This window comes from Sitophilus oryzae, unplaced genomic scaffold, assembly GCF_002938485.1.
Source record: "Sitophilus oryzae breed Bouriz unplaced genomic scaffold, Soryzae_2.0 scaffold_771_pilon_pilon, whole genome shotgun sequence".
Classification (NCBI taxonomy): Eukaryota; Metazoa; Arthropoda; class Insecta; order Coleoptera; family Curculionidae; genus Sitophilus; species Sitophilus oryzae.
The window spans coordinates 55,468-75,104 of record NW_022147386.1 but is presented as its reverse complement, the minus strand read 5'-3'; the positions used below and the strand labels follow the sequence as shown (position 1 = coordinate 75,104).

The 19,637-nt window shown below is 33.4% G+C and overlaps 2 protein-coding genes across 2 annotated transcripts in view; one reads left to right on the top strand and one right to left on the bottom strand.

Annotated features, from left to right (window-relative positions):
- LOC115888504 (thrombospondin type-1 domain-containing protein 4-like) overlaps positions 1 to 19,637 on the top strand; it is a 194,842-nt gene that overhangs the window by 161,320 nt on the left and 13,885 nt on the right. The window lies entirely within an intron of this gene.
- On the bottom strand, positions 209 to 4,694 carry LOC115888501. The gene is made up of 3 exons (XM_030908252.1): positions 4,283 to 4,694; positions 3,051 to 3,885; positions 209 to 1,245 (listed from the first exon to the last, which is right to left on the bottom strand). The coding sequence occupies exons 1-2, from the start codon at positions 4,593 to 4,595 to the stop codon at positions 3,080 to 3,082; spliced, it is 1,119 nt and encodes a 372-aa protein (XP_030764112.1). The 5' UTR covers positions 4,596 to 4,694; the 3' UTR covers positions 209 to 1,245; positions 3,051 to 3,079.

Sequence of the window (19,637 nt, the reverse complement as noted above, 5' to 3'; positions counted from 1 at the left end):
AATCAAGATCGAACATCACTTAAGGTAAGTTCGTTTGATCTTATTATTATATTACTGTTCCGTCTCGTAAATAAATGTCTTGTAGATGTTTAAAGCATAATGCAACAACCAAAGAACTAAAGAAAATTTATTTCTTAAAACAAATAAAGAGCAAAAACTTTGTAACCTATGAACAAAACTTTCCAAAGATAAATTAAATTTCTTGACATTTTTTTTTTTTTTTTTTGGAATGCCTAAATCTAACATTTATGAATCTAATACAACTCTTGCAAACTCATCATTGTCAATAACAGGACGGTTGTAAAAATTAGCAAACGTTCTGGAGTCCTTAGACCATCCTGCCGCTAATCTTATGGTATCAAAACTGACCCCAGCCCTTGCTGCCGAAGAAGTTGAAGCATGTCTTGTGCTTTGTGGTTTAAATATTGACATATCCACCCCGCTCTTTTCTAATATGTTTTTGATCCATCGGCTTATAGTAGATGTAGAAGCCTTCTTATATGGTCTTTTAAATGTGATAAAAAGTGAATCACAAGAATTTCTCAATTCTTGTGTAAAGCTTAGGTACCTTTTAAGTGTCTCGGCAACACATAATTGAGGATCATTAAAAAATGGCAAAATTAAGAGGGGCTGAGATTTATTTATTGATGAAGTTTTAACACGGTCTGATATTTTTATTAATATTCTGTTAGCTTGGATTGAAATGTTACCAATTTTAATAAGGGCCAATATTTGTAATCGTTGGCCGGTAGCCAACGCCAATAAAACTGCAAGTTTTTTGCTTAAGGTCTCTAGGGGAAGAGTATTAGTTTCAAGTGTCTTTACATAGGAAAGTACTATTTGCGGATCCCAAATATTCTCATATCTAGCCTTAGGTGGTCTTTGACCAAAAATTCCCTTGAAAAAACGCTTGACCCTAAAATCTTGACCTAAGTTCGGCCCCGCAATTTGAGATATGGCGGATCTAAACGAATTGAGGGTCCCATAAGTGGCGCCAGCATTAAAATGTATAGTTAAAAACTCCAGAACATCTTCGACTAATACATTGTATGGATTACTATTCTTGTTCATACAAAACGTCCACCATAAGCGTAGACCCCCACTATACTGTTTTAAGGTCGATTCTGTGATTGAGGCTAAACATATGTCCAAGGCCTCTAAAGGCACTCTTCCCTGTAGTAGCGCTTCCCTGACAACCTCCCGGCTACCAGGGAAAGCTTTTTCCATAATGGGTGGGGGGCTCCGCTAAATGAAAGTAAATTTATATTAGGTTTGAATATTAAGGGCTCTCCTATCAATAGGGATTTAAATATGGGATACCAAGGTTGAGAACACCATCTAGGCACGACAACAATGCCCTCAGCTTTGTCTTTTTTAATTTTTTGTAATACCCTTAATATTAAAGAAAAAGGGGGAAATGCGTAAAAGTTCATCTCTCCCCAGTTAAAGGTAAAAGCATCCACCCCCTGAGCCTCTGGGTCTTTAACCCAAGATATGAAAATATTACATTTTTTGTTAGTGCGACTCGCAAATAAGTCAATTTTTGGGTCGCCAAATTTTTTACGGATTTTAGAAAAAGCATATTTCGATAGAGACCATTCAGTATCACTATGTAACTGCCTGGAAGCCCTATCGGCATGTATATTTTTTACTGAATTAATGTATGACGCAAAAATAAATATTTGTTTTTTCTCACAGTAGTGCCATATTTTTCGGGCTAATTTATTTAAATTTGAAAAGCGTACGCTACCAAATCTATTAATAGAAGAGATTGCAGTTGTATTATCAATTCTGCATAGCACAAAACAGTTTGATAGATTTCTGGTAAAACATCTTAATGCAAAGAAAGCTGCTAATAATTCTAGTTCATTAATATGTTTTTTCTTTTCCTGATCTGACCAGAAACCAAAAGTGGTTTTATTCTCACAATGCGCGCCCCAACCAGATTTAGAGGCGTCTGAAAAGATTTCTACAGCAAATGTTTCATTGTGAATAGTATTACTAGATAAAGCTATATGTTTTTTCCACCAGTAAAAATCAGACATCAAATGTGGAGAAATATTCATTTTTGCGTCATAATTGTTATTTGCTCGACATAAAGCCCTAATCTTCTCTCGTTCGAACAATTTAGTGTACAAAAAACTATATTTTATAGCTGGCGCTGCTGAAACCAAATTGCCAACGAATTTTGAGAAAACCCTTATGGTACAAATCCTAGTTTTAGCAAAACGTTCTAGTAGTTTTTGTAACCTAACTTGTTTCTCTTGAGGCAATGAAACAGTCATATTAACAGAATTGTATTGAAAACCAAGAAATTTACAAATTTGGTTGGGAATAAGTGTGCTTTTTTTATAATTTATAATAAACCCTAAATGCTCTAGGAAAAATATAGTCTCTTTCGTATTTATGGCGCATTCTTCATGAGTTTTTCCAAGAAGTAAAAAATCATCTATATAGGTAACGGAAAGAAAACCACATTTTCTAAGACAAGAGATAACTGGTCGTAAAATCTTCGTAAAAATTAAAGGGGCACAACTCAAACCAAACGGTAAACAGTTAAATTCGTAAATGTCGCCATTAAATTGAAATCTTAGATATTTTTTATATGACTTATGTATAGGCACCAAATAATAGGCGTCTTGTAAATCGATGTTTGTCATAAAGCAGTTTTGTGTAATTAATTGAGTAACAGTTTTGTGATTTTCTAGTTTGAAATGTGAGGTCGCTACAAACTTATTAAATGCTTTTAAATTAATAATCAGTCTATAAGATCCATCTGGTTTAGGAACTATAAAAACGTTCGATATATATTGATTTTTACAGGGTTTTACTAGAGAGAAAATCCCTTCCAATAACGATTTTTTAATCATCTTATCAATGATGACACATTCCTTCTGTGATCTGATTGGTTCTAAAGGGATAAACCTTTGTAAAGGTTTTTTAACAAGAGGGATTTTAAGACCAGTTATGTATGAAATAACCGTTTTATGAAAACCTAGGATCTTCCATCTATAGGCAAAATGTAGTAGTCTACCACATTTTTTACTAACCTTTAAAGACCGTGACTCTTGTCCGGACTCTAATAATGGCGTCTCCTCTCGACGCTGCCGGTGTGTTGACGATTCTGAGACCGATAATGTGCCCTGGGCCTCTTCGGGTTGCTGCTTGGCCGACTGTTTTGTAATGGAGTGCGTTTTTGACTTCTGTGGCCCATCTGCTGCACCCCTCTTGCAAACGGGCGACGGTAGTTTCCCTGTCTCGAAGTAGTGGCTAACATGGAAGCAGATAGCTTATTTCTCTTCACCTTTAGTTGCTCGCCCGACTTCTCCAGCTTTCTTGCAGCTTCAATGGTGTTTTCTAGTTCTTTACCAAACAATAACTCGGAAATCGGAGTATTCTGTAAGGTTTCTTTAAGGTCCTTATTCAAGTTTAGTAGTAAGAGCTCTCTTCTTGACACTGACTCGTGATGAAATACATCACAAAGCAGGCGCAAAACGTCATTAGACATTTCAACCTGTTTAATATTATCCTCCCCCCCTTTTTTAACTAAATCAGAGGTAAATCGAACTAAGGCTGAAATGACCGCAGCTATTTGTTCTTGTATTTTTGATAATCTTGTGTCTCTTTTAAGGGTGTTATCCTGGACAGCTACCCTAACCTCTGGGTTAATTTTGGGAGGCACAATCTCCTTAAAATTTTCAGGGGGGAGATATTTCTTAATGAGGTCTGTCTTTACCTCCTCCTTCAACCCATTTACCAAAAGCTTTATGTAACGTGGAACTAACTCCTCAAGAATGGGTTCAGAAAAGTTCTTCTCTTGAATCTCGTCTCCTTCAAGAATAGAAATGATGTTTGTTTTTGGCCCTGTGTCTGGTGTTAAGGTATCTGTAAAAACCAATAAAAACAAGGAAATATAATATCCAACCACTCTAGGTTTTGCTAGGGAAAAACTCGAAAAAGATAGGTACTTTTCGCACCCATTTTAAGGTAGTATAAGTCACTCTAGACTCATGCTAATTTTAAGACTTTACCACTCTAGGTAAGTACAATCCTAGAGTCACTCTAGACTCAGGCTAACCTTAAAATACTTTACCACTCTAGGTAAGAACAGTTGTTGTACATGTAAACAACTTTAAGCGCATGAACTTATGTCACTCTAGACACAAGTAAAATTTTAACATGCTATGTTAAATATGTGCCACTCTAAGCACAGAAAATCAAGGGAAAAAAACCAGGAAACAATAATAATAACAATATTTCATAAAAAAGAAATTTTCCTTACCAGTACCCCCAGGAATAATATCATTCTTCTGAAAACTATCCTCGATTCGTGGATCATCTTGACTAACAGATAAACTCTCATCTACCTCTTCTCCGTCGCCATAATCAAACTCGCTGTTGCTTCCACCGCTTCCTGTGTATTCACAATCACTAAAAGTAGGCGAATAAGCTGGCGAAGACCAACGACGACGCTTTTGTTTGTGTTCAATCGCATCCAGTCTTCGCATCACTGATTTAAGCATAGATTTAATCTCAGCACCATTCACATCTGTCTTACCCGAACTTCTTGATCTTTTCTTCCCTTCGCCTGACATTTTTCGCGATAAACAATCGATACGAATGAGAAATTATTAAAAAATAAATTTTCTACGCCGCACGTGTGTGGCCCGGCGTGCACAGAAACGAAGACTGGATGATACCGAAGGTCAGAGCCGAGAGTGACGTGCTAGGGGAAGTAGGCTTCTTTCTTTAAAAATCTGTGGTCCGGAGCGGGAAGCGGGGGTACTACAAGACATTTATTTACGAGACGGAACAGTAATATAATTGCAAACTGTGAAAACCTCGTTTAAAAGTAAAATAATCCGAAGGCAAGCACAACGAAAATAAATTTTCGTTACAATTTGTACCAGCTCTGTTAACATTTTGCTGATATTTATTTATTCTTTCATCTCTTAATTAAATCTATTACCTTTTTCAAAAGATACAAATTTTAAAAATAAAACTTTCGTAATGATATAAATTGTAAAGTTAAAGGTATAGAACTGATACGGAACGGAAGCTTACGTATATCTTCAATAAAATAAAAAATACGGAACGGATATGGAATAGAAACGGAAGGTATAGTGAGAATCAACCTTTAAGTGTCCAGGTTTCACATGCATATGTTATGACTGGTAGTACACATTGGTCGAATGTTTTCTTCTTTAGATAAATTGAATTCTAGATTTGAATATGATTGAGTTTCTTCCATAAGTACTCCATGCTTATTTAATTCTTCTATTGATTTCTGGTAGTAGAGATCCAGAGCTGTATATCAGTTTTCCCAAATATCTTTTGCTATTTCCAGTATTGTGTTATTTATTAGAATAGCCAACAAACTCCCCAGAAATATTTCAGATAATTAATCAACTAAATTATACAAAATCTGTCGGTGATGACAACTTACCTGTGCATATCCTTAAGAGTATTTCTCATTATATGTCGGATCCTATAGCGTATATAACAAACTTGTATTTTTCTACGGGTATTTATCCTGATCAGTTAAAGAATTCATTAATTAAAGCTGTGTTCAAGAAAGGACAGATCGACGATGAACATAATTATCCACCTATATCTCTACTTCCAAACATCGGGAAGATTTTTGAAAGAATAATTTACAGTCGAATATCAGATTTCTTAGAAAGCCGCGTCATTATCTCGGATAGTCAAAACGGTTTTAGAAAAGGGAAATCGTCAGTAAGAGCGATTTATCAAGTACTAACAAAAGTACTAAATTCATTGAATAAACAAAGCTAACTGTAGCAATTTGTATTGATTTATCAAAGGCGTTCGATTGTGTAAACCATAAAATACTATGCCGGGTTCTGGATAAGTATGGCATCCGGAGTATGGCGTTGGAGCTAATAAAATCTTATTTAGTTAATAGAACCCAGCAGGTTTTTGAATATGACAGTCAGGGTAGATTGTATATAATTTATACGAACGAGCTACCTAATATAGCGAGAGAACATACAACTCTCTATGCCGATGACACTACGCTGATCTTTGATGCAGAGAATGCAGAATTAATGGGAGTTAAAATTAAAAGAACTTGTGATATATTGGTGGAATATTTTTCGTGAGAATGGGTTTATCGATGAATACATCTAAAACGCAATGTGTAGCTTTTGGTAACAGAGCAGAGAATGCGTTTACACTTCAATATAAAAATGATGAAATTATTACAACTAAGAACGTTTCTCTGCTTGGTGTTGTCATTGACAGCAGATTGGATTGGAAAGCGCATGTTGATGGTGTTGCAAAGGGGGTATCAAGACACGGCATTGACAGCTGCATTGACAGCTTATTATGCTTTTGTGCAATCTAAAATGAGATATGGCTGGGTCATTTGGGGAAATTGTACTGATATAGGTAGAATCTTTCTGCTACAAAAAAGATGTATTTGAAATATATTTAGGATGAGCCGTTTAGAAAGCTGCAATCGGAACAAATAAATGAATATCTATCTATCTATCTACTTTTTTTGTGTGATAGTTTGTTGTACATTACTTTACTTTTTGCTAAATTCATTTTGAGACCTACTTTATTGCCGGCTGTATTTAGTTCGTTAATTTGTGCTTGTAGTTCTTTAGGACTATTGGCAATTAGAACTATGTCATCAGCGAATCTTATATGGTTAAGTTATTCTCCATCTATTTTTAATCCTTTGTTGGTTCCGTCCAGTTGACGGAAGATTTCTTCTAGTGTTGCTGTAAACAGCTTTGCAGATATCGCGTCTCCATGTTGTACTGCTTTGTCAGGGAAATCTGGTGTTGTTTTATATATCATTACTCTTGGCTTTGACTTCTTTGTATATATTAGCGAAATTATCTATATAAGACCTGTCAGTACTTTCTACAGGGCTTCTATTAAATATTTTGCATTAAAAATAAATAAATAATTGAAAAGGCTCCAGAATCGCCATTAATTTTGTATTATTCAGATTAAATTAAAATTCAGACTTTAATCCCCTAAACGAACCTCGTAAAGGAATCTCCTAATTTTCTCGGTTACGGCCGGCTAATATATTACACATAAATTAAATTTTTATTAATCCATTTACAGGCATAATGATATTATTATCGTTGATTTTAATTTTCTCAAAATGTCCGCATCTCATTGAATAGCCATTCTTAATTAAAAGCTTATTAAACGAATTAGTTAAGCCTTATGGCGGCCTATCAAAGGCACCGTACTCATGACAAGGCTCCTTTTGATGAAATAATATATTGACAAAAGATTAACGGAATGGATATGTGAAGCGCTTTATTTGAATGGCGAATTAAATAACAGGTTCGTATGTCTTTTCTAGGAGGCTTGAAGAATTTTATGATGATATATAGTCATAAATACATGTAAACGTACTAGGACAGGAAATATTTTATTATTCACACAGATGTATACAAAATATCAGGGTTGGAAAAAATCATGATTTTTTAAAAAAAATAAAAAAAATCAGCTTTTTTTAATTTAAATCGGATTTTTTTGATTTAAATCAGATTTTTATGATTTTAATTCAAAACAGTATTTAAATCGTATTTCCAAATGACTAGGACTTATTTCCAATTAAAGTTCTATCCTAAATGGCTAAATCTTAATAACTCTGAGCGATACCGATAACATTAACAATTCTACGGGGCGTGTCATTTTTCCACATCGGTCACCAATATATTCTGCAAAAAAGTCACTCGCTTCAGATCAAAAGGATTTTTTTTCAAACGTCTCAAAAGTATTAATTTTTGTCATTCTAACGGCTATAGGCATAAAAGTAAAGCACTGTTACGCCTAAGCACAAAAGTACACAAATATATTATTAAACTGATATTAGGTGTCAAATTCAACGAGTTTACAAATCGTTTCTCGATTACTGTGTATTATTTGCAATGTTTGAAATTGATTAAAAAATTATTTGGAATTTAAAAAAAAATAGTTCATTATTCGGAGTAAAAATGTACTTTTTGTGCCTCCTTGTAACGTCGGAAAAGCTTACGATGGTATAGCTTTACGATGGTCCTTCAAATGTACAGCATCGTCAAAAAAAGTATAATTTCTACTCTTAATAAAACAATACACTATTGTTCGGAAATAGTCTTAAGTCGAGAATGAAAATAGTATTATCTAATGCCAAAGTGTAAAGTACCCGAACTTAAAACCATCTCTACTAGAGTAAACGTTAATACACAATAATTATATTACTGTTCCGTCTCGTAAATAAATGTCTTGTAGTACCCCCGCTTCCCGCTCCGGACCACAGATTTTTAAAGAAAGAAGCCTACTTCCCCTAGCACGTCACTCTCGGCTCTGACCTTCGGTATCATCCAGTCTTCGTTTCTGTGCACGCCGGGCCACACACGTGCGGCGTAAAAGAAATTTATTTTTAATAAGATTTCTCACATTCGTATCGATTGTTTATCGCGAAAAATGCCAGGCGAAGGGAAGAAAAGATCAAGAAGTTCGGGTAAGACAGATGTGAATGGTGCTGAGATTAAATCTATGCTTAAATCAGTGATGCGAAGACTGGATGCGATTGAACACAAACAAAAGAGTCGTCGTTGGTCTTCGCCAGCTTATTCGCCTACTTTTAGTGATTGTGAATACACAGGAAGCGGTGGAAGCAACAGCGAGTTTGATTATGGCGACGGAGAAGAGGTAGATGAGAGTTTATCTGTTAGTCAAGATGATCCACGAATCGAGGATAGTTTTCAGAAGAATGATATTATTCCTGGGGGTACTGAGTGGCACATATTTAACATAGCATGTTAAAATTTTACTTGTGTCTAGAGTGACATAAGTTCATGCGCTTGAAGTTGTTTACATGTACAACAACTGTTCTTACCTAGAGTGGTAAAGTATTTTAAGGTTAGCCTGAGTCTAGAGTGACTCTAGGATTGTACTTACCTAGAGTGGTAAAGTCTTAAAATTAGCATGAGTCTAGAGTGACTTATACTACCTTAAAATGGGTGCGAAAAGTGCCTATCTTTTTCGAGTTTTTCCCTAGCAAAACCTAGAGTGGTTGGATATTATTACCTAAAAATGGGTGCGAAAGTACCTATCTTTTCGAGTTTTCGCAGAAAAAAAATATCCAAAAAAAAAAATTGGAAATTTCCCTTGTTTTTTATTGGTTTTTACAGATACCTTAACACCAGACACAGGGCCAAAAACAAACATCATTTCTATTCTTGAAGGAGACGAGATTCAAGAGAAGAACTTTTCTGAACCCATTCTTGAGGAGTTAGTTCCACGTTACATAAAGCTTTTGGTAAATGGGTTGAAGGAGGAGGTAAAGACAGACCTCATTAAGAAATATCTTCCCCCTGAAAATTTTAAGGAGATTGTGCCTCCCAAAATTAACCCAGAGGTTAGGGTAGCTGTCCAGGATAACACCCTTAAAAGAGAAAACTAAGATTATCAAAGAAATACAAAGAACAAATAGCTGCGGTCATTTCAGCCTTAGTTCGATTTACCTCTGATTTAGTTAAAAAAGGGGGGAGGATAATATTAAACAGGTTGAAATGTCTAATGACGTTTTGCGCCTGCTTTGTGATGTATTTCATCACGAGTCAGTGTCAAGAAGAGAGCTCTTACTACTAAACTTGAATAAGGACCTTAAAGAAACCTTACAGAATACTCCGATTTCCGAGTTATTGTTTGGTAAAGAACTAGAAAACACCATTGAAGCTGCAAGAAAGCTGGAGAAGTCGGGCGAGCAACTAAAGGTGAAGAGAAATAAGCTATCTGCTTCCATGTTAGCCACTACTTCGAGACAGGGAAACTACCGTCGCCCGTTTGCAAGAGGGGTGCAGCAGATGGGCCACAGAAGTCAAAAACGCACTCCGTTACAATACAGTCGGCCAAGCAGCAGCCCGAAGAGGCCCAGGGCACATTATCGGTCTCAGAATCGTCAACACACCGGCAGCGTCGAGAGGAGACGCCATTATTAGAGTCCGGAAAAGAGTCACGGTCTTTAAAGGTTAGTAAAAAATGTGGTAGACTACTACATTTTGCCTATAGATGGAAGATCCTAGGTTTTCATAAAACGGTTATTTCATACATAACTGGTCTTAAAATCCCTCTTGTTAAAAAACCTTTACAAAGGTTTATCCCTTTAGAACCAATCAGATCACAGAAGGAATGTGTCATCATTGATAAGATGATTAAAAAATCGTTATTGGAAGGGATTTTCTCTCTAGTAAAACCCTGTAAAAATCAATATATATCAACATTTTTATAGTTCCTAAACCAGATGGATCTTATAGACTGATTATTAATTTAAAAGCATTTAATAAGTTGTAGCGACCTCACATTTCAAACTAGAAAATCACAAAACTGTTACTCAATTAATTACAAAAAACTGCTTTATGACAAACATCGATTTACAAGACGCCTATTATTTGGTGCCTATACATAAGTCATATAAAAAATATCTAAGATTTCAATTTAATGGCGACATTTACGAATTTAACTGTTTACCGTTTGGTTTGAGTTGTGCCCCTTTAATTTTTACGAAGATTTTACGACCAGTTATCTCTTGTCTTAAAAAATGTGGTTTTCTTTCGTTACCTATATAGATGATTTTTTACTTCTTGGAAAAACTCATGAAGAATGCGCCATAAATACGAAAGAGACTATATTTTTCCTAGAGCATTTAGGGTTTATTATAAATTATAAAAAAGCACACTTATTCCCAACCAAATTTGTAAATTTCTTGGTTTTCAATACAATTCTGTTAATATGACTGTTTCATTGCCTCAAGAGAAACAAGTTAGGTTACAAAAACTACTAGAACGTTTTGCTAAAACTAGGATTTGTACCATAAGGGTTTTCTCAAAATTCGTTGGCAATTTGGTTTCAGCAGCGCCAGCTATAAAATATAGTTTTTGTACTAAATTGTTCGGGCAGAAATTGCAGGGCTTTATGTGAGCAAACCTTAATTATGACGCAAAAATGAATATTTCTCCACATTTGATGTCTGATTTTTACTGGTGGAAAAAACATATAGCTTTATCTAGTAATACTATTCACAATGAAACATTTGCTGTAGAAATCTTTTCAGACGCCTCTAATCTGGTTGGGGCGCGCATTGTGAGAATAAAACCACTTTTGGTTTCTGGTCAGATCAGGAAAAGGAAAAACATATTAATGAACTAGAATTATTAGCAGCTTTCTTTGCATTAAGATGTTTTACCAGAAATCTATCAAACTGTTTTGTGCTATGCAGAATTGATAATACAACTGCAATCTCTTCTATTAATAGATTTGGTAGCGTACGCTTTTCAAATTTAAATAAATTAGCCCGAAAAATATGGCACTACTGTGAGAAAAAACAAATATTTATTTTGCTTCACATTAATTCAGTAAAAAATATACATGCCGATAGGGCTTCCAGGCAGTTACATAGTGATACTGAATGGTCTCTATCGAAATATGCTTTTTCTAAAATCCGTAAAAAATTTGGCGACCCAAAAATTGACTTATTTGCGAGTCGCACTAACAAAATGTAATATTTTCATATCTTGGGTTAAAGACCCAGAGGCTCAAGGGGTGGATGCTTTTACCTTTAACTGGGGAGAGATGAACTTTTACGCATTTCCCCAACACTGCTTTAATATTAAGGGTATTACAAAAATTAAAAAAGACTAAAGCTGGGGGGCATTGTTGTCGTGCCTAGATGGTGTTCTCAACCTTGGTATCCCATATTTAAATCCCTATTGATAGGAGAGCCCTTAATATTCAAACCTAATATAAATTTACTTTCATTTAGCGGAGCCCCCCACCCATTATGGAAAAAGCTTTCCCTGGTAGCCGGGAAGTTGTCAGGGAAGCGCTACTACAGGGAAGAGTGCCTTTAGAGGCCTTGGACATATGTTTAGCCTCAATCACAGAATCGACCTTAAAACAGTATAGTGGGGGTCTACGCTTATGGTGGACGTTTTGTATGAACAAGAATAGTAATCCATACAATGTATTAGTCGAAGATGTTCTGGAGTTTTTAACTATACATTTTAATGCTGGCGCCACTTATGGGACCCTCAATTCGTTTAGATCCGCCATATCTCAAATTGCGGGGCCGAACTTAGGTCAAGATTTTAGGGTCAAGCGTTTTTTCAAGGGAATTTTTGGTCAAAAGACCTCCTAAGAGCTAGATGTAGAGAATATTTGGGATCCATAAATAGTACTTTTCACATGTAGAAAAGACACTTGAAACTAATACTCTTCCCCTAGAGACCTTAAGCAAAAAACTTGCAGTTTTATTGGCGTTGGCTACCGGCCAACGATTACAAATATTGGCCCTTATTAAAATTGGTAACATTTCAATCCAAGCTAACAGAATATTAATAAAAATATCAGACCGTGTTAAAACTTCATCAACAAATAAATCTCAGCCCCTCTTAATTTTGCCATTTTTAATGATCCTCAATTATGTGTTGCCGAGACACTTAAAAGGTACCTAAGCTTTACACAAGAATTGAGAAATTCTTGTGATTCACTTTTTATTACATTTAAAAGACCATATAAGAAGGCTTCTATATCTACTATAAGCCGATGGATCAAAAACATATTAGAAAAGAGCGGGGTGGATATGTCAATATTTAAACCACAAAGCACAAGACATGCTTCAACTTCTTCGGCAGCAAGGGCTGGGGTCAGTTTTGATACCATAAGATTAGCGGCAGGATGGTCTAAGGACTCCAGAACGTTTGCTAATTTTTACAACCGTCCTGTTATTGACAATGATGAGTTTGCAAGAGTTGTATTAGATTCATAAATGTTAGATTTGGGCATTCCCAAAAAAAAAAAATGTCAAGAGAATTTAATTTATCTTTGGAAAGTTTTGTTCATAGGTTACAAAGTTTTTGCTCTTTATTGTTTTAAAATAAATTTTCTTTAGTTCTTTGGTTGTTGCATTATGCTTTAAACATCTACAAGACATTTATTTACGAGACGGAACATTAATATAATAATAAGATCAAACGAACTTACCTTAAGTGATGTTCGATCTTGATTATATTACTGTTCCGTCGAAGTAAATAAATCCTCAATAAAAAATAAATAAATGAATAATTCTAAAATAGATACACATATAGAATTTTAAAATTAATCATTACCCCTTTGCAACAACAACTTTAAAATAACTGGATGATACCGAAGGTCAGAGCCGAGAGTGACGTGCTAGGGGAAGTAAACCTTTCTTCAAATCTGTGGTCCGGAGCGGGAAGCGGGGGTACTACAAGACATTTATTTACTTCGACGGAACAGTAATATAATCAAGATCGAACATCACTTAAGGTAAGTTCGTTTGATCTTATTATAATATGACTTTTCAACGACAGTGACATTACATAAACCATAAACACTATTTTATAAGTGTGTTGATGAGGCATGCTTTCAATGCTAAAATTGCTGTAAAAGCTAATATCTCCAATAACAATAAATCTATGGAGATGAATCAAAACACAAAAAAAAACTATCGAGTAAAGACGTACCTAGATGAAGAAATAATTTTTATATCCTTTGCTTTGTTCCGATCATGTTCAAATTTTACCAAATATTTTATATTTGTGTTCCCTCGTATAATTGAATGGAAGTTTTATTTTTAATTTATAACGAGATACTAAAAAATCAAATAATTTAATTACAAATTGCTTAAAATCATCAAAATCGGGCCACTACAAAAACAAAATATATTATTAAACTTTAAAAATACTTCAAAATTTCAAGGTGCCTGTTTTTCGTGTCAGGTAGGCTAACCCTAACCAAGTATCCTTAAAATATTAAAAGACACCTTATATATTACTAAGCTATTAAGAAATTTGTAATAACTAACTATTATGGGCTAATTTAATAAAATTCATGTTGCAAAATTTTCACTTTGCTTGCAAATATTGACTATCGTATGTATCCCTCACGTAAACGATCACAACATTTTTAACAGAAAGAATTCACTTTACGGTAATCATACCCCATTTAAGGTACTTATTAGTAATCATTTAATAAAATCTTGGTTCGATTACCATTATCTCAATTATCTTACATACGAACGTCTTTCATCAAGTACTAACTCGAAAAAAAGCGACACGTTTTTCGCTTGGCACAAATTATGATGTAATTTCGGAAGAAACAAAGGATATAAAAATATTCAAGACCGAGAAAAATCGGCTCGAAAAACTTTAATTTGAAGGCGGTGTCGCAAGAAGAATTTAAAAGGTACGCTAAAATAAGAAATGAAGAATTCACATCGACATCTGCTTTAGACTATGTTGAGATGTAGATAGATTCTTTCAATGGTACTATTCGAAACAAATACTGTAAAAGTTAAATGCGGACGAATTTTGATATTAAACACTCTATACCTAACATTAACTGTTTTTGAGAGAAAGAAATATTTAAAATTTTTGGACGAAAAAAACTACCTATCAAAAAAGTTTGTATAGCATAAAAGTCAAATTTAGTGATTACCACAGCCACTGTGACATAAAGAGAAGACATGTGGCTATCTATTTCAAAATTTAAATTGTTCCAAAATGTCATATAATAATGGCGGTAGCTGTCATGGAGTTGAGCGATTAAAAAATTATCATAAATCATTTTGTTTAAATGGAAACCCACTTTTTTTACTTCACTAGTGCAAAGGTTTTCCAATTCGTTACATTTTGACTATACATGTTCCTATACCTAAAATAAATCGTTTTTAAGTTATTTAAGATTTAGTTTGAAAACATATATATATTTTCTTGATTTTATCAAGCTTCCTTTGAAATTAAGTGTCAAACAGTCAGACAATTTATTTCCATCTGTCAGAAAACGAATTATTTCAATTTCCTATATTATAAATACTGACTGCTTAAAAGTTTAAAAAGTGTATTTATAAAAATATATCTGGTATTTTCGCTCTTTAGTGATATCTAATAGTTGATATTATTAATAATATACCGTATGATCGAAAAAAAAATACAGAGTTGGCTTGGAAGTGATGATCGATAACATACTGCTTTTTGAACAAAGTATCACAATATGACATGGCCATCATGATACAAAGAATACAAGGTAAGATATTGCGCAGGTTGGTCACTACGTCACAGCGCGCCAATTTCAAATTGTCAAACAGATGACACAAAAAATGTGAAAATAATTTTTCAAATGTCAAGCTCCATGATTTGACATAACTTTTGGGGTTATGTCGTAATTCTTCCCTATTTTAGGTCTTTTTTTATTAGTGGCAATTGAACAATACGGATATTTTTTTGTATGACGTATGACGTCACAGGTGGTATGCGCAAACTTAACGAAATTGGAGCCGCTATCGATCATACCTTGTTTTCTTTGTACCATGCATGGCCATCACTAGACGTTTAAAGTCATAGGCTACTGGTTATAATCAAGAAAAATATACGCTTTAAAACTAAATCTTAAATAACTAAAAACAATTTATTTTAGGTATAGGAACATGTATAGCCAAAAAGTAACAAATTGAAAACTAGTCTTAGTCTTACTAGTCAAATAAAAAAAGTGGGTTTCCATTTGAAAAAAATTATTTATGATAATTTTTTAATCGCTCATTTCCATGACAGCTGCGGCCATTATTATATGACATTCGAATAATTTCATTTTCGAAATAGATAGCCACATGTCTTCTTTTTATGTCACAGTGACTGTGGTAATCACTAAATTTGACTTTTAGAGCGCATGCACACACACCGGCAAAATCGGTGCCGGTGTCGGAGCTGAAGTCGATTGCAATATAAATAAATTAGCCTCTTCACATATACTCCGATCCGGTAAAATAGGCATGGACCGGCAAATGCAATAGAATTAAATGCAACTGTTGGAACGTGTGCAAAGCCGGCGCCGTTTCCGGCACCGATTTTGCCGGTGTGTGCAAGGGCTCTTAGGCTATACACATATTTTTGACAAGCAGTTTTTTTCGTTCAAAAATTTTAAATATTTTTTTTCTCAAAAACGGTTAATGTTCGGTATAGAGTGTTTAATATCAAAATTCATGAAATATTACAGAGAATTTAAATATGTAATAAAAAATGGGGGTACCCATTTAAAATAAGAAAGTTGCTGTTAACTTCCGGTATTTCCGGAAGTGCCGCCATATTGAAAATATTTTTAATCGATAGATCTCGTTGTAAAACAATGATATGCAAAAAATCTCCGATCTAGGTATTGTAGTTCTCGAGAAACTTCTAATGCACTCTCAGCCTGGGACACACTGTATACCCATTGAGAAAAGATTTCGTCGGAGAACCGCCTTGTAAAATTCGATTATTCACCTAACCGAAATTGAACTGTCGGCATTGTGCTGTATGTTCCATGTACAATTCTGACTATGGTACTGTTGTGCAGTCTTTGTAGGGTGAGATAAATATGATAACAAAAATTAATTATTAATAATTAAATTATTGTTGTTAATATTTATTATAGTACGTTAATTTAAGAAATTAAACATACTTGCGTATACGTATACGGGAGGCAAAACATCAGGCATTTACCCAAATTTCAATATAGGGTGGCGCACCTCATTCACCTCGGTTTATTATACGAAAACGGAAAGATGTAGAAACAAAATATTTCATGGGTACCTATATGTGGGAGGGCAATGTACATAATTTAAAATTATTTTGAAATGTACAGGGTGTGTCAGAACTAAGATCCATACCAAAGTTATATTTTTTCTTATGGGACACACACACGGTATTTTATTTCATTTATGGATTCTTGGGCATAAAATAAGGTATTTATTATAACGGTTTAATATGTTTAAATGCTTTGGTTTTTGAGATATTTAAAGATATTTAAATGTACTTGCTATAATATAAAAATTTATCAACACCATGTACATTACTTTTCAAAATTAATTCTTGTGCTGACTTTCAAGCCAGAGAAATAAATCTTACTAAAAAAATTGATTGCTTCTTTAAATTTATACAGGGGTATCAAAAATTGCTGGTCTATTTTAAATATTTATTTTACATAAAAACTTCGTTATATCAAATACAGTACTATGTATTTTTCTGAATAAGTCGAAGCAGATTTAAATGATCTTTCAAACTATATTAGGGTTTCCTATACCTATCTGGCTCAGACTTTGAATAAAAAACGATTTTTCAATAAAATTGGCTGGTGTCAAAAATCAAAATGGCTGGTGTCGCAATAACAATTTTCTAGTGACACCTAGTAGATATTTTCAAAATCGACACTAGTTTATGGACTTTATTTAAATTTATGACGGGTTATTTTTATTTAATTTACCTACAATAAGTATTTATTATTTCTTCTAGTAGGTAAATTAAATAAAAGTAAATTGTTATAAATTTAAATAAAGTTTATAAAACTAATGTCGATTTTGAAAATAGCTCCTAAACTGTCACTAGCAAATTGCCATGGCGACACCAGCCATCTTGATTGCCATTTTATTGAAAAATCGCTTTTTATTCAAAATCTGAGCCAGATAGATATAGGAAACCCTAATATAGTTTGAAAGAGCATTTAGATCTGCTTCGACGAAAATACATAGTGCTGTATTTGAAATAACGAAGTTTTTATGTAAAATAAATATTTAAAATAGACCAGCAAGTTTTAATACCCCTTTATACATTTATCTGCACGACAGAGTTTCCAGACAGTCAATCGTCACAACCGACAGAGTTTCCAGACGTCGAAACACGGTTTCGTAGCTGATGGGCGACACTGGATAAAATCTGTTTTTAAATAATTGGGTATTTTTTAATTTGCTTATGGATGTTTTGGATACTATTATACTTACTGGTGGAAACACTGTCAGTACTGACAGAAAATTTAAATTTGGTGCAGAATGCTTTAGGATATCCACTCAATGCAGATGTTCTAATTATATTTAGGTCAAAGTTGAGAGTTTAAACAAGTAATAAGTATGCTAAAAAAAGGTTAAAGTGTAAATATAATATTATAAAGTTATTAATGGCATTACATTAGTTTGGAGTATAGATTGCAAAAGACGTGTCTATAGTTAATATATTTATGGTATAAAGAGTTCTGTGATCCGATACCTTATTTTTTCTCGAATGCCACAATATAATGAAGGCATTATTGCACGTGGCATGGCTAATTTGACACTTCAGACGTGCGTGTGTGAAAAATTCGCCATAACTAAAGCTCGGTTTAGATTATACCAACACTGCGAGAGCCTGAATAATATACTGAAACAAAGGGCTTTTGTTTTCATGGTAAATGATAAGTACTTTGAATTTTTGTAAAATGATTTTTCTAAAACCTTCGGTATACTTCAATGTAAGTATCAATAAATGATATAAAGCGGTTATGAACTTTTCTGTCACTGTTAACTTAAACGTTTTTATTATTATTATTTAATTATTAATAATAGCGATTTCTTATGGTAGTAAGATTATTCAAATATTATTAGAAAATTACAATCAGTTTTCTACAAAATGTCTTCGTATTGTAATTTTATTGATTCATAATCAATAAAAGGAAGTAAAAATTAAAAAGAATTTTTAGTTTAAGAGATGTATCTCTAAGAATTATTTCGTAGTTTTGTGCTTTTATTCTTTTTGTTTTTATAATAGTAGCTACTTCTAATCAATTTGTACTGCTATTTTCTTGATCATTTCTAAGAGATGATGTTGGCTTTACGTTTATTAATTCTGTTTTATAATTAATTTAAAAATATATTTTTATTAATATATTCATTAATAAATCAGCATTAGATAAATATTTAGCATAAAGAACGATATAAATATACGTGTCAAAGTAAATGTTCTGTCGCTAAATCTAATGTCCTTCATTATAATAAAATTTTACTATTCATGTATAACATCTGTTTATATGGCATATTCATTCAAGAAGCAAAAATTAATATCGAGTTTCATCACAGGTAACATAGTAGGTATGTGTTATCTGTGGTTTCATAGAAACCCAAACAATTATTAAGATATTTTAACAGCTTGTTAGGTTTATTTTTCATTTTAACTTATTTAACTATATTGGTTTTAATTTTCTACTGAATTGAATCTTGTTTTTCTATTATGGTATTATTTACTTACATAGAATTATTGAAATAATTATGTAATTTGATATTATACGTGGTATATATATAGAAGAGTAGTAGAGGTCGAAAATAGGTTACAATAATTACTTAAATAGTATACATATACCGGGTGTTAAAGTGGGCCCCTATAGCTTTTTTTTAGAGGCGCCCCTACAACTTTTTTATTTTTTGCAAATCAAAAACGACATTGGTATGTTAGTATATGACATAAATGAGAATTGATTGACGTTTAGTCGTTCGTAGAGTTGATTTCGTTTATTTCCTGTTTCACCAGAAATAACTACAACTTTTGATTTTTAAATGGTACCTTTACTATTATAGACATGGCCATAAAATAAATGTAACGACAATTTGACTCGAAATACCATGTGGTACCAAATTATTTGTAAAAAATGCTTTTCCAAATATGTTTTGAGACACTCTCATTCCATTAAAAAAAAATAGTTATGATTAAAAATGCGATTTGGGCATCATTGATTGGGCTAATGCGGCCAGGAAAAGAAACAGAAAACATTAGACGATCAGGTCTATTTTTCCAAAGCTCCTT

Excerpts from the sequence above, each read along its gene's own strand:
- LOC115888501 (XM_030908252.1), bottom strand. The coding sequence starts at position 4,595 with ATGTCAGGCGAAGGGAAGAAAAGATCAAGAAGTTCGGGTAAGACAGAT. Across the intron at positions 3,886-4,282 it reads TATTATTCCTGGGGGTACTG|ATACCTTAACACCAGACACA; the intron begins GTAAGGAAAATT and ends TGGTTTTTACAG.